The 24,681-nt window shown below is 60.4% G+C and overlaps 1 protein-coding gene across 4 annotated transcripts in view; it reads right to left on the reverse strand.

Moving 5' to 3' along the window:
- Positions 1-13,548: 13,548 nt before the first annotated feature.
- Positions 13,549-24,681, reverse strand: part of MUC5AC (mucin 5AC, oligomeric mucus/gel-forming) — a 28,276-nt gene continuing 17,143 nt past the window's right edge. The window contains exons 32-52 of one of the 4 annotated variants that reach the window (XM_060404375.1): positions 23,549-24,662; positions 23,322-23,489; positions 21,169-23,273; positions 20,713-20,921; positions 20,033-20,207; positions 19,436-19,686; positions 19,136-19,319; positions 18,483-18,690; positions 17,853-18,031; positions 17,471-17,558; positions 17,265-17,368; positions 17,051-17,082; positions 16,578-16,749; positions 16,258-16,359; positions 16,084-16,121; positions 15,626-15,748; positions 15,448-15,546; positions 15,049-15,168; positions 14,836-14,890; positions 14,631-14,745; positions 13,549-14,211 (exon numbers count right to left, since the gene is read on the reverse strand). In XM_060404375.1, coding sequence (XP_060260358.1) covers positions 13,947-14,211; positions 14,631-14,745; positions 14,836-14,890; positions 15,049-15,168; positions 15,448-15,546; positions 15,626-15,748; positions 16,084-16,121; positions 16,258-16,359; positions 16,578-16,749; positions 17,051-17,082; positions 17,265-17,368; positions 17,471-17,558; positions 17,853-18,031; positions 18,483-18,690; positions 19,136-19,319; positions 19,436-19,686; positions 20,033-20,207; positions 20,713-20,921; positions 21,169-23,273; positions 23,322-23,489; positions 23,549-24,662 — 5,906 coding nt within the window. In that variant the 3' untranslated portion in view covers positions 13,549-13,946. Of the gene's footprint in view, positions 14,212-14,630; positions 14,746-14,835; positions 14,891-15,048; positions 15,169-15,447; positions 15,547-15,625; positions 15,749-16,083; positions 16,122-16,257; positions 16,360-16,577; positions 16,750-17,050; positions 17,083-17,264; positions 17,369-17,470; positions 17,559-17,852; positions 18,032-18,482; positions 18,691-19,135; positions 19,320-19,435; positions 19,687-20,032; positions 20,208-20,712; positions 20,922-21,168; positions 23,490-23,548; positions 24,663-24,681 lie in introns of all 4 variants that reach the window. The other 3 variants (XM_060404376.1, XM_060404374.1, XM_060404373.1) reach the window with 3 other exon arrangements.

Consider the following 24,681-nt stretch of genomic DNA (forward strand, 5'->3'; position numbering starts at 1 on the left):
CTGGGAAGAACAGCTATGGCAAACATAGACAGCGTGTTAAAAAGCAAAGACGCCACTTTGTCATCCTGCTGACAAAGGTCTGTAGAGTCAAAGCTATGTTTTGAGTCATGAGGGTTGGACCACAAAGAAGGCTGAGCCCCAAAGAATTGATGCTTTCACTGTGGTGCTGGAGAAGACTCTTGAGAGTGCTTTGGACAGCAAGGAGATCAAACCAGTCAATCCTAAAGGAAATCAACCCTTTCAAATCAACCCAATGAATACTCATTGGAAGGACTGATGCTGAGGCTGAAGCGCTAATACTTTGGCCACCTGATGTGAAGAGCTGACTCATTGGAAAAGACTGATGCTGTGAAAGATTGAGGGCAGGAGGAGAAGGGGGCCACAGAGGATGAGATGATTGGATGGCACCACTGACTTAATGGAGATGAGTTTAAGCAAACTCAGGGAGATAGTGATGGAGAGAGAAGCCTGGCGTGCTGCAGTTCATGGTTCACAAAGAAGCGGACATGACTTTAGTGACTGAACAAGTCACTAAACTATTTAACAACAGCCATTTAAAGGCCTATTCAGTTTGTCTATTTCTTCATGAGTAAGCTTTGTTAGACTCTTTGTTTCTCAGAATTTGTCCATTTATTCCAGGTTATCAAACTTGTTGGCGTGTAATTGTTCATACTATTCCCTTTAATCACATTTGCTGCTGCTGCTGCTAAGTCGCTTCAGTCGTGTCCGACTCTGTGCGACCCCATAGACAGCAGCCCACCAGGCTTCACCATCCCTGGGCTTCTCCAGGCAAGAACACTGGAGTGGGTTGCCATTTCCTTCTCCAATGCATAAAAGCGAAAAGTGGATGTGAAGTTGCTCAGTCATGTCCGACTCTTCGCGACCCCATGGACTGCAGCCTACCAGGCTCCTCCATCCATGGGATTCTCCAGGCAAGAGTACTGGAGTGGGGTGCCATTTTAGGCAAGCTAAATTGCGCATAAAACTCTAATCCCATATAATCCATCCTCTCCTTATGTTACTGGCGCAACAAATTAAATCTTTATTGATTGTGTACTAATAACAGACATATTTTCATCTTTAAAAAAAATTTAACCACACTTCTTGGCTTACAGGATCTTAGTTCCTTGACCAGGGATGGAACCTGCGCCCCAGCAGTGAGAGTGCCAAGTCCTAACCACTGGACAGACAGGGAATTCCCACATTCCTCTTTTAAATCATGGAAAATAAAAGCTGGAGTTGCAAGCAAAATTACAATGATACTGATTTTTATATTTTCCCACATGCTTAGCCTTATTGGAGATCTTTACTTTCTTATAGGGCTTTGAGTTACTGCCCAGTGTCTTTTCATTTCAACCTGAAGGGTTTCTTTTAGCATTTCTTACTGAATAGGTTTCCTGGAGGCTCAGCTGGTAAAGAATCTGCCTGCAATGTGGGAGAGCTGGGTTCCATCCCTGGGTTGGAAAGACCCCCTGGAGAAGGGAACAGCTATCCACTCCAGTCTCCTAGCATTCTGGCTTGGAGAATTCCTTGGACTGTGTAGTCCCTGGGGTCGCAGAGTCAGACATGACTGAGCAACCTTCGTTTACTTATAGAATAGGTTCAGTGGCAATGAGCGCCCAGTTTCTGTTTATCTGGCAATGTCTTAGTTTCTCTCTCGTCGTCGAGGAGCAGCTTAGCCAGATACAGGATCTTGGTTGACTGGTTTCTCTTTCACCATTTCAAGTGCACCATTCAGCGCCTTAGTGGCTTCCAAGTTTGCTGAGAATAAATTAGCTGATGGTCTTGCTGAGAGTGACTTGCATGCCTCCTTTCTCTTGATGTTTCTGAGATCTTTTTCTTCAATTTTTGGCAGTTTGGTTAAATGTGTATCAGTGTGAGGCTCTTTGAGCTTATCCTACCTGGAGCTGCTTAAGCATATTGGAAGTTTTCATCCATTATTCCTTCACATAATATTTTTGTCCCTTTTGCTTCTCTGCAGGGACTCTCATTACGCTCATGTGGACCCACTTGGTGATAATCCAGGAGTCCCCTAAGCTCTATTCACTTCCCTTCATTATTTCCTGCTCCTCAGTTTGATCATTTCAGCTCTTCTGTCTTCAAGTTCACTGAACCTTTCTTCTGCTTGATCAAGTCTGCTACTGAGCCCCTTTGGTGAATTTTCCGTTTCAGCCACTGTACTTTTCAGCTCCAGAATTTCTGCTTGCTTTTTTAAAAGAATTTCTATCTTCTTGTTGATATTCTCATTCTGTACATGTATCATTTTCCTGATAGCCTTTATTTCTGCCCACGTTTTAATTTCCCTTTTTGAGCATAGTTAAAGCAGTAGTTTTAAAGTCTTTGTCTGGTAAGACTGATACCATCACCTCCTCATGGATGATTTCTGTAAGTTTATTTTGCTCCTTTGAATAAGCCATATTCTCTTGTTTCTTTGTAAGGCTTTTATTTTTTTGTTGTTGTTGAAAATTGGAGAATTGACCATATGGTAACCCTGGAAATCAAATTCTTCCCTTTCCCAGTATTTTATATTCTTTTTCTTTTCCTTCTTTCTTTTGTGTCGTTTTGAAGACTGTACTGGTCCATTTGTTTTGAAACTTTCCCAAACAACTGTTATAAAGACTGATGCTCATTGCATGCGGTCACAGGCTCTCTGGTTCTTCAGCTGGTGTTTGGACAGAGATTCCCTGAGCAACAGGAGCTTCCCCAGTCTTCACAGCCTGGGTCTGTCCTTCGACACGTAGGTAGACTTGCTCTGAGCCTGGGGACAAGCCTAGGATGCAGGCTCGCTGGGCGCGAGTGCGTCTTTCTAAATTTCCACATGTGTGTGGGTGCTCTCAAAAGTCCTAACTTCTCAGAGCATCACACTTCAGCTCCTTCAGTCCGGAGATGCTCCGTTTTATTTCCCGAACTGCAGGCTCTTGCCGCAGGAGTCTGTGGGTCTATAGCCACCTCACAGCTTTCATGAGCTGTGCATGCCACGTTTGCTACTTGGGTTTCAGATTAAGCAAAACAGAAATGGGTGCCTTGCCTCATTCCTTCACGTAGTTGCCAGATGTCCCCAGCAGTTTGCAAATATGGGTTTCTCTGCTCCTTCTGCCTTGGGGTGGGGGAGGGAAATGGAACTGGGTTGGCAATTTAAGCCCCAAACTGCCCCTGCACTGGGGACAGGCAAGGGCGAGTAAAAATGCCAACAAACTTCCCTACTCTTCTGAAGATGGCCTTTTCTGGGTTGGACATTAGCTTGGTTTTTGTAAACCACTGCCTGTCTTCTAGAGTTCTGACAAAGTTAGTCCTGACAGTCTCCCGTCTTTTTCAGTCTTTCTGTGGAGAACAAGATCTTGGACATTCCAAGCCCATCACAGAGTCGTTCTGAAAACACAAGCGTGGGAGACTAACCTGGTATAAATGAGTAAACGAGAAATGGACACACGGGGGAGGAGGGGAAGGTCTTCCTGCTGCAGGATCCAGCCCAGAGTGGGAGCAATTAGAAACGCGTCATGGGTGCTAACACCTTACATGGTCCCCAAGCATCTCCCACAAGACCATATTCATTCCAAGGGTGGGGAGGAATCGCTTTCCAGTGGAAAATCTGACAGCCTCGCCTGAGCTGAAGTGAGCTCCCAGTAGTGGGTCCAACTGACACCATGCGCCTCCAGATACGGGACAGCAGGAAGGGCACACCCCCACTCTGCCGAATGCGAACTCCAACCTCAGCACAGAAAGGCCACGGGCAGACCCAGACGAGGGGGCGCTCCACCCGGGAAGCAGCCCACACTCCTCAGGAAGGGTGTGGTCGAGAAGCCCAGAGAAAGGCTGGGGGCAGATTCCAGGTTAGAGGTGACCCAGGAGGCTGGGCTCACGTGACACGCGGCCCTCAGTCAGACCCCAGGCTGGGAGGAAGGCGCGAGAGCAGGGCGCGAGCCGGGCGCAGCAGCGCGGACCAGGGCAGATGGCGGTGCTGCCCACGGCCGGCCCCGCCTTACTTCTGGGAGACACACCTGTCTCTTTAGGGCGAAAGAGCATAGCTTCTCAGACTCCAGTGTTGCAGAGAAAAATGTGTAGACACAGAGAGAGGGGAGGGCAGGCCCAGCACAGCCCAGGAGCAGACAGCTCGCCAGAGGGAGCCGAACGCAAGCACCGGGGAATCCGGGCTGGTGGCAGCGGAGCTCGCCGCGCTGTTTCTGCAACTTCTCCGTAAACTGGAAATCGTATCCCAGAGTCCTCCAGAAAGCTCCACGCTGGCGGTGGTTTGGAGGAATGGACTAGAAGGAGACCACTGGAGGCGCCACTGCAGCTGGACATGGCGGGGACCCGGTGGTGAGCTGGGAGAGGACCGGGGGAGACGGGGGAAGTGAGGGGGCAGAAGCAGGGGAGAGCGAGGGAAGGCCCGGGAAGAGCCGGCCTGTGCAGGGGCCCGTGGTGCGGCAGGTCCCCAGGCGAGCGCGGGAGGGGCCCCCTCTCCCCTCTCCCCCACTTCTCAGCCCTGTAAGCCTCCTGGAGAAGCGGCAGCCCACACAGGCCAGGGTCTTGGGGAGGGCTGTGGGGTCCCCCTGAAGGGCAGAGGCCGGGCGAGGTGGTAGACGTGGACGGCAGGAAAGGTCGGGCCCTGGGCCCACATTTGCTCAGGATTAAGGCAGCGTGAGGGAGAACAAACAGCGGCAGGCGGGGTGTCCTGGACGCCAGCAGAGATGACCGGGTGTCAGTGGGCAGCGTGCCTCTTGCCTCCAGGAAGCGCAGTATTGACTCAGCACCGCAGGCTGGCAGAGGAGCCCTGGCACAGCCCACGCCACCTGGAGCACCCCTGCCCGCCCACCAGCGCTGCCAGGGGCGCCTGGCCTTCCCTGAGGCCGCACAGGCCAGCCGTCTGCACCCAAGCCCCGCCTGCTGCCCTCTCCCCCGGCCGCAGGGCCCAGCGGTGCCCAGTGACTGGTGAGGGAGGCACACCGCTGTCCTGGGTCTGGTCCCGGCCCCGGGTGGAGGGAGCCGGGCCGCAGGGCACAGTCCTCCTGGGGGCCTCGCCCTCCTAGGGGTCACAGGCCAGGGCCTCATCCGTGACATGCAGGGGCCCCCAACTTCACTCCGCTGAGCTTTCCTGGGGAGGCTGAAGGGTTCCCTCCCAGCCAGATACAGTGTTCATGTTCCGCCAGGACCCCAGCCTCCCCCATCTGCCATGTGGTCAGTGCAGTAAGTGGGGGGACACCCCAGAGATTGGTGAGCTTGAACTCTGTCCTGTAACAGGAGGGGGGCTCACAGCTGGGGTCCTGTGTCCAGGAAAGGTGCTGAGGGGCGAGCTGGACTAGGGTGTCAGATGGAGACCTCTCAGGCACCCTGGCTGGACCCTGCTGGACCACCTCCCCACGTCCGCCCCCAGGCCTGCCCAGCAGATCTGCTGAGCACTGCCGGGCCCCCTCGAGCTCAGGGGGGCTGGCAGGATGGTGGGGCCAGCAGGGGGGCAGCAGTGGCCGAGCCCCTCCCCCACAGCCCCTGCCGGGACCCCTTTCCTGGGGAGGCCGCCCGGCCTCTGGATAAGCGTCTTCTACCAAGCGGCGCAGCCCTTGCCCGGGTTCCCAGGGCTCTGGGGTCCCCCCGCCACGCCCTGGGCCTGTCGGCCACGTCTGCACGTCAGGCCAGAGAGTGTGTGAGCGACACTCACATCCAGGTGCGCCGAGCAGAGACGCAGGAGCCAGCCCTGCAGCTGTGGCTGGAAGCACAGGCTTCCCAATGCCCAGAGCTGCCCCAGGACAGCTGTCTGCAGGGGCCCTGGGAGGCGGGGGGCTGGGTGGGAGCCCTGGCAGGAGGGGGCACCAGTGGGAGCTCCTGGGGGCTTCCTGGGCCGGGCACAGCACCGTGGAGCGTGGCGTCCGCCCAGGCAGCAGTCCCGCGCCCACGGCTCTCAGCAGGACCGGGTCCCTGCTGGCTTCACACACACTGAACAGCCCCCTCCTGGAGCCACGGAGGCTCGGCCGTTGGCGGAGAACAGGAAGCGGAGACCCCACCCCAGGCAGGAGGCCGGGCCCACTTTCTGGTCCTGGAGGCTAAGGGCCAGGAGGGGGTCCAGGAAAGAGCAGGTCTGGAGACAGGACGGGAAGGCCCTCCACCGAGGGCTCAGCGTGGAGTCTGTGAGGCTGAGGCTGAGCCCACGAGGCCCAGGCCACCCTCTCACCTGGGGAACAGTCTCCAGATGCCCAGGCTGCCGGGGGCCGCCGGCTCTGTGGACACTGGTGGCCCCCGGCTTGGCTTCCCTGGAGAAAGCCGGGCGGGAGGGGCCAGGGTGGGGTGGGGGAGGGGCTGCCTCACACCCCCGGGGGCTTGTAGCCCCGGCCTCTGGTGGCCAAGTCGCCATGCGGAAGGGTCTCCTGAAGTGGGCGGCACCTGTTGATGGCCGTGCCCCCAAGGGTGCCCCTGCTCCTCGCTGCGTGGGGTGGGGCTGTGGCACTGCAGGGCGGGGTGGCCCTGAGCCCATCCTGGGTGCTGGGCGCCCTCAGGGCCTGGCACCTGGGGAGTGGGGCATCGAGTCCCCGGGCCCCGCGGGGTGTGGGGGCAACACCCAGGCTACTGCAGTCCACGTCCGGCCGCGTCAGCTCTGACCTGCCCTGGGCGCTCTCCTGCCCGCTGTGCCTGGGCAGACCCCTGCTGGGCAGCGTGGGCCCTGGGGGTGGGTGCTGGGGGGGCCCTGGATCCCAGGCTGACCACACAAAGCCCCTGGGCTCCTGGCTGGAACACTCCAGTCACTCCTGCCACGTTGCAGTTCTGGGCTGGTATGCTGGCAGCCCAGGCGGCTCCCGTGTCCCTCTGTCCATCCTCACGTGGCCCTACCTCAGCCATGGACACGTTTTCCTCCAGAAGCCAGGACCCAGGGGACAATGGTAACATGCTGACGTTCTGTTGCCATTCTATTCTGCAAAGAAATAAAACCCTGGTGGGCGCCTTGAGGTGAGTTCTATGAACCATGAGACAGCCACCAAGGCAGACAGTGACCCAGGTCAGTCACCCCGTCCACGGTGACCCGGGTCAGCCACCCCGTCCACGGTGATCCCCGGTCAATCACCCAGTGGCCCGGGTCAGTCACCCCGTCCACAGTGATCCCCGGTCAATCACCCAGTGGCCCGGGTCAGCCACCCCGTCCACAGTGGCCCGGGTCAGCCACCCTGTCCACAGTGATCCCCGGTCAATCACCCCATCCACCGTGAAGGGAGTTACTGTCATCAAAGCCCAGGGATGTTGCCAATGTCTGGTGTGTATCTGGTGTTTTACATCCCGTGGGAGACTCACTCCCCACCTCCCGTCTCCCTGCGGCCTCAGGGGCCTCACCTGAGTGATGCTGAGTCTCCTGGAGTCCAGAGTGAAGGGCATCTCTCTGCCCATCCCCCCACCCATCTTTCAGTTCAGTCCCTCAGTCATGTCAGACTCTGCGACCCCATGGACTGCAGCATGCCAGGCTTCCCTGTCCATCACCAACTCCCGGAGTTCACCCAAACTCATGTCCACAGAGTCAGTGATGCCATCCAAACCATCTCATCCTCTGCTGTCCCCTTCTCCTCCTGCCTTCAATCTTTCCTAGCATCAGGGTCTTTTCCAATCAGTCACTTTTTCACATCAGGTGGCCGCAGTATTGGAGTTTCAGCTTCAGCACCAGTTCTTCCAATGAACATCAGGACTGATCTCCTTTAGGATGGACTAATTTGACCTCCTTGTAGTCCAAGGGACTCTCAAGAGTCTTCTCCAACACCACAGTTCAAAAGCATCAATTCTTGGGCGCTCAGCTCTCTTTATGGTCCAACTCTCACATCCATACATGACTATTAGAAAAACCGTAGCTTTGACTAGACGAAGTTTTGTTGGCAGAGTAATGTGTCTGCTTTTTAATATGCTCTCTAGGCTGGTCATAGCTTTTCTTCCAAGGAGCAAACATGTTTTAATTTCTTGGCTGCCATCATCATCTGCAGTGATTTTCTAGCCCCAAAAATAAAGTCCGACACTGTTTCCATTCTTTCCCCATCTATTTCCTATGAAGTGATGGAACCAGATGCAATGATCTTAGTTTTCTGAATATTGAGTTTTAAGCCAACTTTTTCACTCTCTTCTTTCACTTTCATCAAGAGGCTCTTTAGTTCTTCTTCACTTTCTGCCATAAGGGTGGTGTCATCTGCATATCTGAGGTTATTGATATGTCTCCTGGCAATCTTGATTCCAGCTTGTGATTGATCCAGCCCAGTGTTTCTCATGATGTACTCTACATATAAGTTAAATAAGCAGGGTGACAATATACAGCCTTGAGGTCCTCCTTTCCCTATTTAGAACCAGTCTGTTGTTCCATGTCCAGTTCTAACTGTTGCTTCCTGACCTGCATACAGATTTCTCAAGAGACAGGTCAGGTGGTCTGGTATTCCCATCTCTTTCAGAATTTTCCACAGTTTTTTGAGATCCACAAAGTCAAATGCCTTGGCATAGTCAATAAGGCAGAAGTAGTTGTTTTTCTGATGTTCTCTTGCTTTTTTGATGATCCAACGGATGTTGGCAATTTGATCTCTGGTTCTTCTGTCTTTTCTAAAGACAGAGAAGACTCTTGAGAGTCCCTTAGACTGCAAGGAGATCCAATCAGTCCATCCTAAAGGAAATCAGTCCTGACTATTCATTGGTAGGACTGATGCTGAAGCTGAAACTCCAATACTTTGGCCACTTGATGTGAAGAACTGACTCATTTGAAAAGACCCCAATGCTGGGAAAGGTTGAAGGCGGGAGGAGAAGGGGATGACAGAGGATGAGATAGTTGGATGGCATCACCGACTCAATGGATTTGAGTTTGAGTAAACTGTGGGAGTTGGTGATGGACTGGAAGGCCTGGCATGCTTCAGTCCATGGGGTCGCAAAGAGTCAGACATGACAGAAAGACTGAACTGAACTGAACTGAACTGAACTGATTTCGGTGTTGACCATTTGGTGATGTCCATGTGTAGAGTCTTCTCTTGTGTTGTTGGAAGAGGGTGTTTGCTGTGACCAGTGCGTTCTCTTGGCAAAACTCTATTAGCCTTTGCCCTGCTTCATTCTGTACTCCAAGGCCAAATTTGCCTGTTACTCCAGGTATCTCTTGACTTCCTACTTTTGCATTCCAGTCCCCTATGGTAGAAAGGACATCTTTTTTGGGTGTTAGTTCTAGAAGGTCTTGTAGGTCTTCATAGAACCGTTCAACTTCAGCTTCTTCAGCATTACTGGTCGGAGCATAGACTTGGATTACTGTGATATTGCATGGTTTTCCTTGGAAACGAACAGAGATCATTCTGTCATTTTTGAGAGTGCATCCAAGTACTACATTTCAAAGTCTTTTGTTGACTATGATGACTACTCCATTTCTTCTAAGGGACTCTTGCCCACAGTAGTAGATACAATGGTCATCTGAGTTAAATTCACCCATTCCAGTCCATTTTAGTTCATTGATTCCTAGAATGTCGACATTCACTCTTGCCATGTCCTGTTTGACCACTTCCAATTTGCCTTGATTCGTGGACCTAACGTCCCAGGTTCCTGAGCGATATGGCTCTTTACAGCGTCGGAATTTCCTTCCATCACCAGGCACATCCACAGCTGAGTGTTGTTTTTGCTTTGGCTCCGACTCTTCACTCTTTCTGGAGTTGTTTCTCCACTGATCTCCAGTAGCATATGGGGCACCTACCGAGCTGGGGAGTTCATCTTTCAGTGTCCTATCTTTTCACCTTTTCATGCTGCTCATGGGCTTCTCAAGGCAAGAGCGCTGAAGTGCTTTGTCATTCGCTTCTCCAGTGGACCACGTTTGGTCGGAACTCTCCACCGTGACCGTCCATCTTGGGTGGCCCTGTACGGCATGGCTCCTAGTTTCACTGAGTCAGACAAGGCTGTGGTCCATGGGATCAGATTGGTTTTCTGTGATTGTGGTTTCCAGTCTGTCTGCCCTCTGATGGAGAAGGATAAGAGGCTTATGGAAGCTTCCTGATGGGAGAGACTGACAGAGGGAACCTGGGTCTTGTTCTGATGGGCTGGGCCGAGCTCAGTAAAGCTTTAATCCAATTTTCTGTTGATGGGCGGGGCTATGGTCCCTCCCTGTTGTTTAACCTGAGACCAAACCGTGGTGGAGGCGATGAGGATAACGGCGGCCTCCTTCAGAAGGTCCCATGAAGCACCGCTGCCCTCAGCTGCCCCCAGCCCTGCAGCAGGCCCCTGCCGACCCACGCCTCCCCAGAGACCCCTGGGCACTCCTGGGAAAGTCTGGGTCAGTCTCCTGTGGGGTCAGGGCCCCTTTCTCCTGGGCCCTGGTGCCCACAAGGCTTTGCTGTGCCCTCCAAGAGTCTGTTTCCCCGGTCCTGTGTAAGCTCTGGCGGCTCTATGGTGGGTTAATGGCGACCTCCTCCAAGAGGGCTCATGCCATCCCAGGCCTGCTGCGCCCAGAGCCCCTGCCCCTGCAGCAGTCCACTGCTGACGCATACCTCCTCAGACACTCGACAGTGCCGGCTCTGTCTCTATGGAGTCTCTGGGCCCTGGTGCACACAAGAATTTTCCACAGTTTGCTGTGATCCTCGCATCTTTACCGTCCATCAAAGGCAGGCTCCTGCTCTGGCCCCCGACACTCATGTCCAGCTGCCTGCCTGACCTCTCCACCAGGCATCTAGTAAGTCAAACACAGTTTGACCCAACCGAGCTCCCACACGCCCCACCCTCCCCCCTCAGCCACCCCATCCTCCTCCCACATGGAGGGGTCTGGTCCATCCATTCACCCACACTCCACGCCCGGCCCACCGCCGACCTGTCACCTTCACCTCTGACCCACTGCCCATCCCCCAGCTGGCCGCCGGCTTCTTCCTCAGCCCGTGTTGTGTGTCCATCCTCACCCAGTGGGGGTGTCTGAAGGACAAGGCAGGGCTTCTCCACCCCTGCCCGCCCCCCAGTGCCCCTCCCTCGGTGCAGAGGCCTGGTCCTGGATGACCCTGAGGCCCACTCCGCCTGGCCCGGCCGCCCTCCAGCCCCCTCCACCACCCACGACAGGTACTCCTGTGTCCCCGCAGCTCCGACCTCTGACCCTGCCGAACCCTGCACGGGCACCTCTACCCTCCCTCCCTCCTGTGCTGGTCTCTTAGCGGGATGCCAGCCCAACTTCCCAGCAGACGGGGGCTTCTGCTTTGCTTCTGTGGCACCAACACGTGGCCTCATTCTGGGTGATCTGTCCACTCTGCCCGCTGTCGCCAGGCTCACGCTGGGTGTGGCTCCCTGGGAGGCCCTGAGCCTGGCTCGCCTTAGGTGGGTCCTGGCCGCTGTGCAGCACAGCTCCGGGGCAGCTCTGGCTCCGAGGTCACCGTGGTCCTTCCCGCACCGGTGGACAGCACCCCCTGCTCTCTGTCACCGCTGACCCCCGGAGACCTGAGGACTCTGACGTCCACGTGGACCCTGCAGCCAATTTGCTCACTTCCTCTGAAGATGAGGCTGTGCAGCCGTCTGAGCTGCACTCACAGAGACACCTGCGGGACGTCCCGGGCCCCACATGTCCCCACAGGGCCAGCTGTGAAGCGCCAACCGCTGCCCAGGGCTCAGGTCTGAAGAGGACAGAGGTGTGGCCCACGAGTGCCCAGGACCAAGCCGGCCGCTGGCACCCCGCCTCTGGCCTCAGACCAAGCAGCCCTCTCCTGAAGGTTGGAGGCCAGGATGGGAGCCCAGGTGTCCCAGGGTGAGGTGGGCATGCTGGGGGCTGAGGTCAGGAGGGGGCTGCCAGCATCTTGTGTCCCTAGTTGCCTCCTTGCCCATCTCCAGGACCCCTCAGCCCTTCATCTGGGCAGAAGCCGCGCTCAGCCTGACCCCCGCGTGAGCGGGGACACCCCTCCCCCATCTGACTGGGGCAGAACCCAGAACCACTCCTCGTCCAGCCCCTGAAGCGACGGCCCTGCCAAGGCTGGACTCCAAGGAGGGCCACAGGAGGTGGGGTGATGAACCGCCCCAAGCAGTCCGGGCCCCAGAGCCTCTTCTGGCCGTATGCCGGGGAGCTGAGCACAGCCTGGAGGAGGCGGAGCTGTGGTGGGCCCTGCCCAGCCCCTTAGCGCCTGCTCACAACCTGGCGGGGGCCTGCGGTGGGGCAGGGGCCGTTATCTGGTTTCTGCTGCTGGGTCAGAGTTCTGGGGGTGGGGGCGGCGTGCGCTCCGTGGGGGGTGGGGATTAGTCTCTGCGGGGGCGTCCAGCCGGGCCAGAGAGGAAGAGGCGGCTCCCGACACCTGAGCCCCTCGGTGGGGGCAGAGGCGCTGATTAAGGTGCTGCCTGCAGCTGCGGGGTCAGCCGGTCACTGGGGCAGCGGCTCCCAGACCGCGAGGGCCAGGAACTTCCTGCTCCCAAGGGGAGCGTCTCATGGGGCGGCAGTGAGCTCTCTGCCCCCACCTCCTGGCCACGTCCGTCCACCCCCTACCCGCCCGCCCCCCAGGCCCAGGGGATCATGAGGGCATGGCTGCGGGAGACCCTCTGCCCCATCTGGTCTCTGACCGGCGGGGTCGGGATGCAAGGTTAGCTCCGCTACCCGCATGGCTACGGGGCTCCGCACGGGGCAGACGGGGCGGGAGTGGGAAAGCCGGCCCAGTGGGGGTGTGTAACTGTAAAGGGTGGTCCTGGCCCTCACGCAGGGTCCTCCTGACCCCCCTGGCCTTGAGAGGCGGCCCAGACTCAGACAACAAAAGCCGCCGACCTGGGCCCTGAGCCCCCCGACTGCTTCCTGAGCCCCCGGCCTGTCGGAGGCCCCAGGACCACTGTGCGGCCACCTGGTGGCGGCCACAGACACTGCACCACAGCCTGCCGCCACCCCTGGCTCCTACCCCACCCGCCTCACTGCGGTCCCCAGACCCAGCTCAGCCTGGGCCTGCTTCTTGCAACCAAGGCAGCCTGAGGTGGACGAAGTGGGCCTGCTTCGGGTGCTGTCGGCTTTTCTGCTCTGGGGGCCGCTCCCATCACTGGGGTCTGGGGGACGCTGGACCCCCAGGGGCATTCCTGTGCTGGACCCTGTCCCCACCCCACTCTGCTGCCCTATCTAGGAAGGGGGCCCCCTCCGTACACCCAGCGGCCCCTGCCCACCCTCCCAGCGCTGCTGTGGGGCCAGGCCCAGCATGAAGCCAGTGTGTCATTGGAGGGGTAGGGGCTCCCCTGGGGCTTCCAAGGAAGAGGGGGCTGGGTTTAGGAACATGGAGGTTCTCCAGGTGGGGGTCAGGGGTCGCAGTGGGGGGGGGGGCGACAAGATTCCTGGGGCAGTGGTTTCCCTCGGGCCTGCACGCACACCACACACACACACACACACACACAGAGGCACCGCACACCGAGCCAGGCTCTGGCATGATGGCAGAGTCCAGAGGTCTGCGGGAGAAGAAGTCCCTCCTGTCTGAGGCCCAGCTGGGCGGACACAGGAGACTCCCGCCCTTGTCCCCTCGTTTACGCCCTCTGTCCATCCAAGCGCAGAGAGGACCGTCCCGGGCCACACCCTGGGCCCATGCCCGCCCCCTGCCCCTCTCCTGGCTATTACGGGCAAGCTTTAAAAAATAACACGGAGTCCAGGAATTGCAAAATGCTCCAAGTGTATTCACAAACCCGCTGGCCCTTTCCTGAGGCCCAGGGCCAGGAAAGGGGGGGGTGAGGCTCGCCTCCCAGCAGCCAGCCGAGCAGCCCCAGTCTCCACATTGAGAGACCCGCGTGATGCAGAGGCCTGGGGCCAGGAGGCTGGTCCCGCGGCCAGAGGAGCCTCCCCACCCCCCGCCCGCGGGGCTGGTCCTGAGCAGGCCCCTGGGGCCCCTGCACACCCGGGCAGCTGGACCCTGGGAGGGACGGAAGGGGTGGGGGCGCTTCCCTGGCCCGGGCTCAGGCTCCACCGGCCTGAGAGCCCGTTGGCAGCAAGTAGAAGCGTTCCTGCGGGCGTGTCGAGGAGCGCGGCCGCCAAGCCCAGGCCGGGGCTGTGGCCTCTACTGAAGGGGCCGGGCCCGCGGGGCCCTTCTCCCGCGGCGCCTGAGCCCGCTCTCCGGGCTTGGCTCCAGCGCCACCGCCGAGAGGCCGAGGCCGCCGGGGGAGTCGCACTGCAGGCCCGCGCAGCCGCACTCCTCCACCTCCGTGTAGGTGAGAGCGCGGCTGGAGCCGTCCTCGCAGCGCAGGGTCACGTTCCTCAGAGAGACGCGCTGCTCGCGGCAGCAGCTGCACTGATGCGCCACCGCGTTCGCCTCCGGGGAGAACCTGTGGGCGGGGCCCGCTCAGCACCGCCCCGCGAGGCCCCGCCTTCGGGCAGCCCCGCCTCCGCCGGGAGGAGCCCGCCGGGCTCCTGAACCACCGGTACTGGGACCCAAGCGGGGTTCTTAGTAAACAGAAGAGCGTGATTCCAAACAGGCTGAGAGCCACCGTCCCTGGACCCCAGCCCAGCCCCCTGCTGGCCCCTGGTCCCTCCAGTCCCTTCCTGGGGGACTTCCCGCGGCCCCCCGCGGGCGGGCCCCGTTGCACCTTCCCGAGCACTGCCCCGCAGGAGCCTTCTGTGCGCTGCGGGGGGTGGCGGCGGGGCTCATGCCCACGGGGGTGGTGTCCCCGCGGGGTGGGGGGTCGGGGCTCACGCCCAGGGAAGTGGTGGCCCCGCGGGGTGGGGCGGGGGAGGGCTCACGTACATGGAGGTGGTGTCCCCGCAGTTGCCCCGGCAGTAGGCGAGGAGCACGGGCCCGGGGGAGCTGCAACCCTGCAGCCGGAGGACCTGGAGCTGGTGGTGCACCGTGCAGGCCGACCCTGGGGAGGGTCAGGGGGTGTGCAGAGGTCAGCCCTGGCCCGGGGCAGGCGGGAATTCATGTCCCTTCCCCGGCAGAGCAGCCCACTCACGGTTGGGTAGGGGGCAGAAGAGGCAGCAGCCGTCCTCGCTTGGCAGAGCCTTGTCCTGCGTGGACCACGGTGCCATTAGTGGGGAGCGGGTACCAGGAGGGTGCAGCCATGCCCCCCACCTGCTGATCGTGGCCACCCACTCCTGTCCAGGGACTGATTCTCCGTGGCTACTGTGGGTCCCCCAGGAAGGGCGGGTGGGCTGCTGGGACTCACCGCAGAACAGTTAAGCGGGGGACACGCCTTCTTCGTGGTCACCACCACGAGCCCATCCTGGTGCCGCTCACACTCATGTGAGATGCAGTGGTCTCCGGGGTCTGACCAGGACTCGCCCGGCTGCAGGGAGTCCCAGCCGGCAGGTAAGCGGCCCTCCCCAGGGCCCCCTCCAGCTGGGGCGGGCGCTGTATCTGTCCTTCAGCCCCCAGCCCACAGACTTCCAGAGCTCCCACGGCTCTGCCCAGAGGCCGCCTAGCTCTGACGGCTCCCCAGGGTCGCCAGTGCGCCAGGATGCTACCCACCCTGCACCCCCACCGTCGCTGCGCACTCTGCCCTCTGTACAGGGCTGGGGTTCGCCCCGCCCAGAACACACCCCAAGGCCTTGCGGCCACTACTCACGTAGAAGAGGTGGACAGAGCTGTTGCTGGTGTTGATGACGCAGGCCACCTGCACGCACTCACCGCAGCACTGCCCGGCCCGAGCCTGGTACTTGAAGCCCTGCGGGAGGCGGGATGTGGCCTGAGCCCCTCTGGACGCTGCGGAGGCGGGTGTGGAGGCCGGGGGCAGGGGCACTCACCAGAGGGCAGGAGGTGCCGCAGATCTGGGTCTCACAGTTGATCGAAAAGGTGTCTGACGAGGCTCCGCCCGGCAGCTCACACCAACATTTTTCACACAGGCTGGAGGAGACCATGGCGCCGGGCTGCAGGAGTCAGGGGCAGCGTCAGCGGGACAGGCCTGGCCCTGCCAGGCAGACTCCTCCCCCGGGGATCCCTCGGGAGTGCCCCCTGCCGGTCTTGGGGACAGAGTCCAAAGGCTGCGTCACATGCCCTGGAGGGCCTGGCCAGGGGAAAGCTTGTCTGGGGAACTTGTCAAGTTCAGGACAAGAGCTTTGTGGTCCCAGGAGAGCCCACTGCTGCTCCGAAGCGCCCCTTCCCCAGGCCCCGCAGGGGTGCAGCCTCAGCCATGCAGAAGCTTGCGGGACGGGGACTCTGGTCCCTGCGTCCCAGGGTGGGCCTGACCTTCGCCGGTTCCTACCTGGTACAGGGTGCCATTGATGCTGCAGACGGTCCAGCCTGCTCGGGGGAGAAAGCAAAGCTGCAGACCCGCCTTCAGCCCCGAGAGCGGCTGCCACGCGCCTCGGCACAGCAGCGGGCCCCAGGTGGCAGCCCCGCTCCCCCCGCCTGGCCACCGCTGAGCCAGGGCACTCACTGCAGCTGTAGGCCGGGCAGCAGGCCGCCTCTCTGTAGGTCTGGACGGCGTGCGAGCCTTTCGGGCAGGCCTCGGGCTCGGGGCAGTGTCTGATGTCACAGGCTACAGTGGACAGAGGGGGCGTCAGGGATCTGCCTCCCAACCCACCCTGAGCGCCACCCCTATGGGGGCTCTCCAGGAATCCTGAACGGGGGAGGACTCTGGCAGGGGGTAGGCTCTTGGAGGGGTGCCCGCTGCGCAAGGGACGAGGCTCCTGTTCAGCTCTGCCCTCACAGTAGCCACACTTTGGAGCCCCCACCCCCACCCCGCCCAGGGCTCACCGCAGCGGTACTGGGGACAGCACTGGCCAGTCTGCATGGCCTCAGGCACAGGCACTTGGCCGGACGCGGGGCAGGCGGGGGCCGGGGGGCAGGTCCGGGGCCGGCAGCTCATGGTCTGCGTGCCGCCCTCACAGGTGCACTCCTGGCAGTCCACGCTGACCGTGTGGCCGGGCTGTCGGGGGAGGGACAAGGGAGCCCATGGCCACGGCTGGAGGGGCAGAAACCCCCGGCTCGGGGCCTGCAGGGGGTCTCCAGAGGTGCGGGTGCGGCTGAGGCCCACGAGGGCCTGGAGGCAGGAGGCGGTCCTGCACGCTGTGGCTCGGGAGGGGTCCCTGGGAAGACGGGGCGCGCCGGCCCCAGGGCTGCACGTGGGGGTCCTGAGCCTTGCCAGGGAACTCCAGCCCCACTCCTGCCCGTCCTGTGAGTCTCCAGGGCTGAGAGAAGCCCCCAGCCCCCGAGGGCCCCACACTCACCTCCACAGGCTCCCCGCTGGGTCCCAGGCAAGCTGGAGGAAGAGAGACGAGATCACTGCTGGGCCACCTTGGCCCCTAGCCCATCACAGCCAGACCCAGTCTGGGGCCAGGGGACCCCAGGTCAAGGTGGAAAGCCCTGGGGTCCGGCTGAAAAGCCAGGGGCAGTGCCTGGAAGCCTGGAGCCCAGCCTGGGGACCCCAGCCCGGGAACCTACCATTGCAGTCAGTGGGCACGCAGACCTCCTTGCTCGAGCTGTACAGCATTGTGCCCTGTGGGCAGAAGCAGCCTTCCGTGATGGGACTGGGTTCTAGGAGGGCCCTGAGGGGGGCGGGAGCAGAGGGTGAGCGGGCCGCGCCCTCCAGGGCGGGGACACAGGCTGGGCCAGGGAGGGGGCCCCCAAGGCAGAAGGCAGGTGCTTACAGGGGGCTGGCGCTGCTGTTCATGTAGCAGTAGGAGGGGCTGGGCGGGCCGCACGGCCGGTACTCCATGCCAGCAGGGCAGGTGAAGGCTGTGTGGAGGGCAAGGATGCGCCTGGGGCCACAGGGCACCAGCCATGGGCCCTGGCCTGGGCCTCGGGCCAGGCTCTGCTGGTGGAGCCCTGACCCCTACACCCCAGGCCCAGGCGCACTCACCTGGATGCCCCCTCTTGTCTCTCAGGAAACAAATGCCCTCCATCCTGGGCCCAGCCCTCCTCCTCCTCCCAGAAGCCCACCCTGACCACCCAAGCCCACCCACTGGTTGCACCCTGCGCCCATTCCCTTGAATGCCACTGCCCAGAGGGAGGGGGGTGGCGGACACGCACGGCACGTGTAGTTGGTCTGGCCCCGCCAGTCGATGCAGACGCCGAGGGACGCGCAGAGGGCGGCATAGAGCTCCAGGGCAGAGCACACCACGTCCGTGCCGGGCATGTGGCACCGGTCGAAGGTGCAGCCTTGGTAATACGGCCAGGGCGGGATCAGCACATGGCACAGCTCGAACGGCCTGTGGCACAAACACGGGGGCTGTGGGCAGCACCAGGGAGGGGCTGCCCGGCTGCAGGCTTTCCCCGAAAGGGCCCCGAGGGAGGGATGTCACTGGGCCGACCTGCATGCCTGGAGACCCCAGCCCGTGAGGCCATCTGTATGCGGCAGAGTGGGAGTCTGGCTGAACAGTTTTTCTTTCTGCAAATTCTCCGCTGAGTTCCCCGGGAGCCTGCCCACTCAGCGCCCTGCTGGCTGAGGACTTGCACCTGGACCCCCCATGAGCTGCTGCAGAGCCTGAGGCCGCCCTGCAGCCAGCCTCCACGGGGCTCTGCGCATGGCGTCCCGGCAGATGTGACTCCCTCTCCCTCGCAGCCCCTTGCAGCCAACCTCTTCCCACCAGCCCGGCAGCGTGGGGTCAACAGGACTACTCGCACCCCTGCCTTTGCCCCAGCCCTGCCCCAGAATCTCACTTGCTCAGAATGAGCTGGCAGATTGGCGAAGGTGGACACGGGGTAGGCGAGGTCCTGGGCTCCACTGGGGTGGGCGTCGGGGGAGGCCTGTTGCAGGGCGGCTGGCCAGGGTATGCCACCTTCCAGTGGCTGGACATGTTGGAGCAGGAGGCCACCACCTCACCCCCGGGCAGGCGGCACTCGTCCTTCTGATCGTTGGTGCAGGTGCCTGCAGCATGGGGGCGGCAGTCAGGGGGCCTCCTGCCCGCCGCCAGGGGCTCAGCGTCCCCGAGCCGAGGGTTGGGCCTGGCATCTCCAGGTGGCCCTTGATGGAGTGTGCGAACCTGCCCGTCCACCTCCGTGTGCTTCCTTTTCAAGCCTCCAAGAAGCCAGACCCTGGGGCCGTTCCCAGGGAGGACGACAGGGCTGGGCCTTGGGTGTGGGCTGTGTGGCCAGGCCCTAGGCCCTGTGGTCACACATTCTTGGTACAGCCAGAAAGCAGAATTGCCTGTAGGCTCAGCACCATGCAGTGGCCTCAGCCCAGGGCCAAGAGTGTGGCTCCGGGGGACACACCCAAGGCGAACCCTTCTCATGCCGGACACACTCAGCCACGCTGAATGACCACGGACAGAGCCCGGAGCCAGGAGGGTGGGGAGTGGGGGCCGGGCACTCACCGCACTGCCCTTCTGTGTTGTTGGCGAACTTGCTGAAGGGCACTTCCACGGAGAAGATGAGGCCGCTGAACATGACCCAGACACCGAGCTCGGGAATGCTCACGTACATCTTGATGCCGACTTGGGAGACAGCAATGCCACCTTTCTGGAAGCCGGGCCTTACCACCTCGCCATTAAAGATGATCTAGACAGTGACCCGTGAGGAACAGACCGAGAGGGCAAGGGGGCGGAGGTGAGCAGCCAGCGCCTGGCGCCCTCAGCCCGCCCGGCGCTTGCGGGCCCGCCCTGCCGCGCGCCCACCTCATTAGTCATCACCCCGTGGACGGGCCTGCGGACCAGCACGACGCGGTTCTCCCGGTACTCAACAATGATGGACTGCGGGCAGGACAGCCCATCCTCCGAGTTGCAGAAATAGTTCTCGACCAGCACGCGGAAGTGGCCGTACACCGGCACGATCTGCTGCACCAGCACGTACGTGCAGTTGTCCAGAAACGTGTAGTAGGTGCCGTCGAATGTGATGTAGTGTGGGTCCCCCCAGCCGCTGCACACGCCTGCACGGAGGAGCGAGCGCCTTACGGGCCGCGCCGCCGCCCCCGCCCCAGGGACACGTGGTCCCACACCAAGGGGAGCAGTGACCGCCTTGCCGTCGGGGCCCATGCACCGGCACCACACAGAACTCTGTCCAGCAGGCGCCAGAGGTGGACCAGACTCCCTCCGCCTCCTCGCCCCTGCGGCCCAGGGACTCCAGGCCCGGGCAGGGCTCCGCGCAGCACCCCAGTGGAGGCTGAGCACCACCACTGGTGCCTTGCTCTTGGGGAGTCCTCCCTGGGCCCAGCCCAATTCCGTTCTGCCTTCTCTCCCCTGCCCGCCCAGCCCCGCCCCGCCCCGCACACTCACACTGGCACTGGTAGTGTGGGCAGCAGCCGTCACGGTCAGCCACCTGCACGGCGGGGTAGCCGTTGGCACAGGTGGGCTTCTGCACCCTCGGACAGCGGCGCGGGCTCACTGTGATGACCCCGTTGCCCTGGCAGGTGGCCTCAGAGCAGTTGGGCATGGGCCAGGTCTCACCTTTCTGTGGAGGCAGAGAAAGCTACAGGGCCTTGTCGCCCTGGCACCCACTCCGCGGGGCTCAGTGCTCGCCTGGGTCTCCCCAGAGGCAAGAGCCACTCTTCTGGGACTAGGGGCCAGCCTTGCCCCAGGCCTCTCCTCCCCCAGCCCCACCCAGAAGGCATGGGGCTGAGTAGGGGGAGCTCTAGCTGGTGAAGGCGGCCCCCTTTCCACCCTGTCCCCTGCCTCCAACTCTTTGGTCTCCAGTCCTTGGCTGTTCCACCCACCCCCCGAGAAACAACAGCCTGCTCCAGCCCCCTTTACAGGGAACGGAGTCTCGACCTTGGGCCCCATGCCCCCCACCCAGAAGGGCCGGAGACCAGATGGCCACTCGTCATGGCCAGCCTGCATCAGCCCAGGAGCCACTGACCTTCACCCACGCTTCATGCCACACTCTCTAGTTGGAAACCGCTGAGGGTCCCTTCCCAGACCCCCTGAGTCCCTGAGAAGGGCAGGAGAAGTGAGGTTACCGTTCTTGGGGGGACTGCATTTGGGCACCCTTGTGGCGGGACTGACACGGAGGTAGAAGGGGAGGACTCTGGTGAGGAGGTGGTCGGGGTGGGAGGTGGCATGCTGGTGGGACAGGTGGGGGCCGTTCCCTTGACCACGTGGCAGTCCAGGCTGCAAAAGGCATAATAGCAGTGGCCTGATAGGTCAGTCACTTGATAGATGTTGGATCCTGCAGGAAAAAGAAAGAGGCAGACACTGTAGGCCAGGAAGTGACTCCAGAGAAGAGCCGGCGTGGCTGGGGCCCTCCCACCCAGGTCTAGACTGCATCTTCATGGAGAGCTTACTGCAGTCCTGGACACAGACCTAGCCTGTCACAGAGACAAGACACAACTGTGTCTCCTGCACACGGAGGCTTTGTGAACAGGGCGCCAGGGACCAGAGGTGGCACACAGCACGTGCCCAGGAAGACTGCATACCTGCGGAGTGCAACTGTCCAGACACACTGCAGGAGCAAGGTGTGGTCCCGGATACAGGAACAGAGGTGGAGCTGGTTGTAGGAGCTGAGGTTGTGCTGCCTGTCTGCACAGAGGTTGTACTGGTTGTTGGAGCCGAGGTTGCGCTGCTTGTGTGCACAGAGGTTGCGCTGCTTGTGTGCACAGAGGTTGTACTGGTTGTTGGAGCCGAGGTTGTGCTGCTTGTCTGCACAGAGGTTGTACTGGTTGTTGGAGCCGAGGTTGTCCTGCTTCTCTGCACAGGGGTTGCGCTGGGTGTTGGAGCCGAGGTTGTGCTGCTTGTGTGCACAGAGGTTGAGCTCGTTGTAGGAGCTGAGATTGTGCTGCTTGTCTGCACAGAGGTTGTACTGGTTGTTGGAGCCGAGGTTGCGCTGCTTGTGTGCACAGAGGTTGTACTGGTTGTTGGAGCCGAGGTTGTGCTGCTTGTCTGCACAGGGGTTGCGCTGGGTGTTGGAGCCGAGGTTGTGCTGCTTGTGTGCACAGAGGTTGAGCTCGTTGTAGGAGCTGAGATTGTGCTGCTTGTCTGCACAGAGGTTGTACTGGTTGTTGGAGCCGAGGTTGCGCTGCTTGTGTGCACAGAGGTTGTACTGGTTGTTGGAGCCGAGGTTGTGCTGCTTGTCTGCACAGGGGTTGCGCTGGTTGTTGGAGCCGAGGTTGTGCTGCCTGTGTGCACAGAGGTTGTACTGGTTGTTGGAGCCGAGGTTGTGCTACCTGTGTGCACAGAGGTTGCGCTGGTTGTAGGAGCTGAGATTGTGCTGCTTGTCTGCACAGGGGTTGCGCTGGGTGTTGGAGCCGAGGTTGTGCTGCCTGTGTGCGCAGAGGTTGCGCTGGTTGTTGGAGCCGAGGTTGTGCTGCCTGTGTGCACAGAGGTTGTACTGGTTGTTGGAGCCGAGGTTGTGCTACCTGTGTGCACAGAGGTTGCGCTGGTTGTAGGAGCTGAGATTGTGCTGCTTGTCTGCACAGGGGTTGCGCTGGGTGTTGGAGCCGAGGTTGTGCTGCCTGTGTGCACAGAGGTTGTGCTCGTTGTAGGAGCCGAGGTTGTCCTGCTTCTCTGCACAGGGGTTGCGCTGGGTGTTGGAGCCGAGGTTATGCTGCTTGTGTGCACAGAGGTTGAGCTCGTTGTAGGAGCTGAGATTGTGCTGCTTGTCTGCACAGGGGTTGTACTGGTTGTTGGAGCCGAGGTTGTGCTGCTTGTCTGCACAGGGGTTGCGCTGGTTGTAGGAGCTGAGATTGTGCTGCTTGTCTGCACAGGGGTTGCGCTGGTTGTTGGAGCCGAGGTTGTGCTGCCTGTGTGCACAGAGGTTGTACTGGTTGTTGGAGCCGAGGTTGTGCTACCTGTGTGCACAGAGGTTGCGCTGGTTGTAGGAGCTGAGATTGTGCTGCTTGTCTGCACAGGGGTTGCGCTGGGTGTTGGAGCCGAGGTTGTGCTGCCTGTGTGCGCAGAGGTTGCGCTGGTTGTTGGAGCCGAGGTTGTGCTGCCTGTGTGCACAGAGGTTGTACTGGTTGTTGGAGCCGAGGTTGTGCTACCTGTGTGCACAGAGGTTGCGCTGGTTGTAGGAGCTGAGATTGTGCTGCTTGTCTGCACAGGGGTTGCGCTGGGTGTTGGAGCCGAGGTTGTGCTGCCTGTGTGCACAGAGGTTGTGCTGGTTGTAGGAGCCGAGGTTGTCCTGCTTCTCTGCACAGGGGTTGCGCTGGGTGTTGGAGCCGAGGTTGTGCTGCCTGTGTGCACAGAGATTGAGCTCATTGTAGGAGCCGAGGTTGTGCTGCCTGTGTGCACAGAGGTTGAGCTCGTTGTAGGAGCCGAGGTTGTGCTGCTTGTCTGCACAGAGGTTGTACTGGTTGTTGGAGCCGAGGTTGTGCTACCTGTGTGCACAGAGGTTGCGCTGGTTGTAGGAGCTGAGATTGTGCTGCTTGTCTGCACAGGGGTTGCGCTGGGTGTTGGAGCCGAGGTTGTGCTGCCTGTGTGCACAGAGGTTGAGCTCGTTGTAGGAGCCGAGGTTGTGCTGCTTGTCTGCACAGGGGTTGCACTGGTTGTTGGAGCCGAGGTTGCGCTGCTTGTGTGCACAGAGGTTGTACTGGTTGTAGGAGCCGAGGTTGGGCTGCTTGTGTGCACAGAGGTTGAGCTCGTTGTAGGAGCTGAGATTGTGCTGCTTGTCTGCACAGAGGTTGTACTGGTTGTAGGAGCCGAGGTTGTGATGCTTGTGTGCACAGAGGTTGAGCTCGTTGTAGGAGCCGAGGTTGTGCTGCTTGTCTGCACAGAGGTTGTACTGGTTGTTGGAGCCGAGGTTGCGCTGCTTGTGAGGTTGAGCAGGAGCAGAGGTTGAAACTGGTTGTAGGAGCCGAGGTTGCGCTGCTTGTGTGCGCAGAGGTTGTACTGGTTGTTGGAGCCGAGGTTGCGCTGCTTGTGTGCACAGAGGTTGTACTGGTTGTAGGAGCCGAGGTTGTGCTGCTTGTGTGCACAGAGGTTGAGCTCGTTGTAGGAGCTGAGATTGTGCTGCCTGTGTGCACAGAGGTTGCACTGGATGTGGCTTCATGGAAGGTGGTCCCTGTGTGCCCAGTGACACGCACACTGGAGGTGCTGGTTACTGTGACAGTGGCGGGAGAGCAGTGTTCCTGGGGCTCGCAGCACAGCACTCTGATCTGGTAGTTGAGGCACAGCCTGGTCTTGCCCTTCTGGTCCTGGTTCCGACACAGCAGGCCTACATCCTGGTGGCACTGTACCAGCTGGCCCAGCTCGTGGATGCTGACCCCGGGGTGGTTCTCGGCTCGGCACTCCACTTTGCTGATGGATTCAGATCGGTGGCAGATGGGGTCTCCATTCCTCATGATGTTGCTGAAGGTTTCATTGTCTCCCCCGCGGGGCCCGGGCATTGGGAAGTCCACGTCGAACCACTTGGTCCACCTGCACTTTGGCTTGCAGGGGGTGGTCCCTGGAGAGGACTGCTCGTGTGTGCTGGGCGTGGCCCGTCTTGTTGGGGTCATGTGAGGTGAGCTGGCAGTGCTGAGCTTTGTGGAAGTGGAGAGGGCCCCAGTGGCCCAGGCAGAGCTGGCTCCAGCTGTGGCTGTCCGTGTGGCGGCAGGCGTGGCAGGGGAAGCGGTGTTTGTCCTGCAAGTGTCCACCAGCTCGCAGCAGAGGAAGCGGATGTTGTAGTTGTAGCAGATGGGGGGCAGCTGGTCCTTGTTCCAGCAAATCAGGCCCACGGACTTGTTGCAGACCACATCCTGGCCCAGCTCCTGCAGCGGGGTGTCAGGGAAGCGCTCTGCCCGGCACTGCACACTCCTGGGCTCTGCACAGAATTTATAACCTTCGGCTCTGAGATTCGAAATAGTGTCAAAATCTCCACTGTTTCTCCCTGGCCCAGGGTAGCTGCCGTCCATCCACTCAGTCCAGTTGCATAAAACTTGTAAACAGGTGACCGTGGTGGGCTCAGGTGAGGACCACTCTGAGGGCCTTGGAGCTGTGGACAACACAGAAGT

Source organism: Ovis aries, chromosome 21 (genome assembly GCF_016772045.2).
Source record: "Ovis aries strain OAR_USU_Benz2616 breed Rambouillet chromosome 21, ARS-UI_Ramb_v3.0, whole genome shotgun sequence".
In the NCBI taxonomy this organism is placed as follows: domain Eukaryota; kingdom Metazoa; phylum Chordata; class Mammalia; order Artiodactyla; family Bovidae; genus Ovis; species Ovis aries.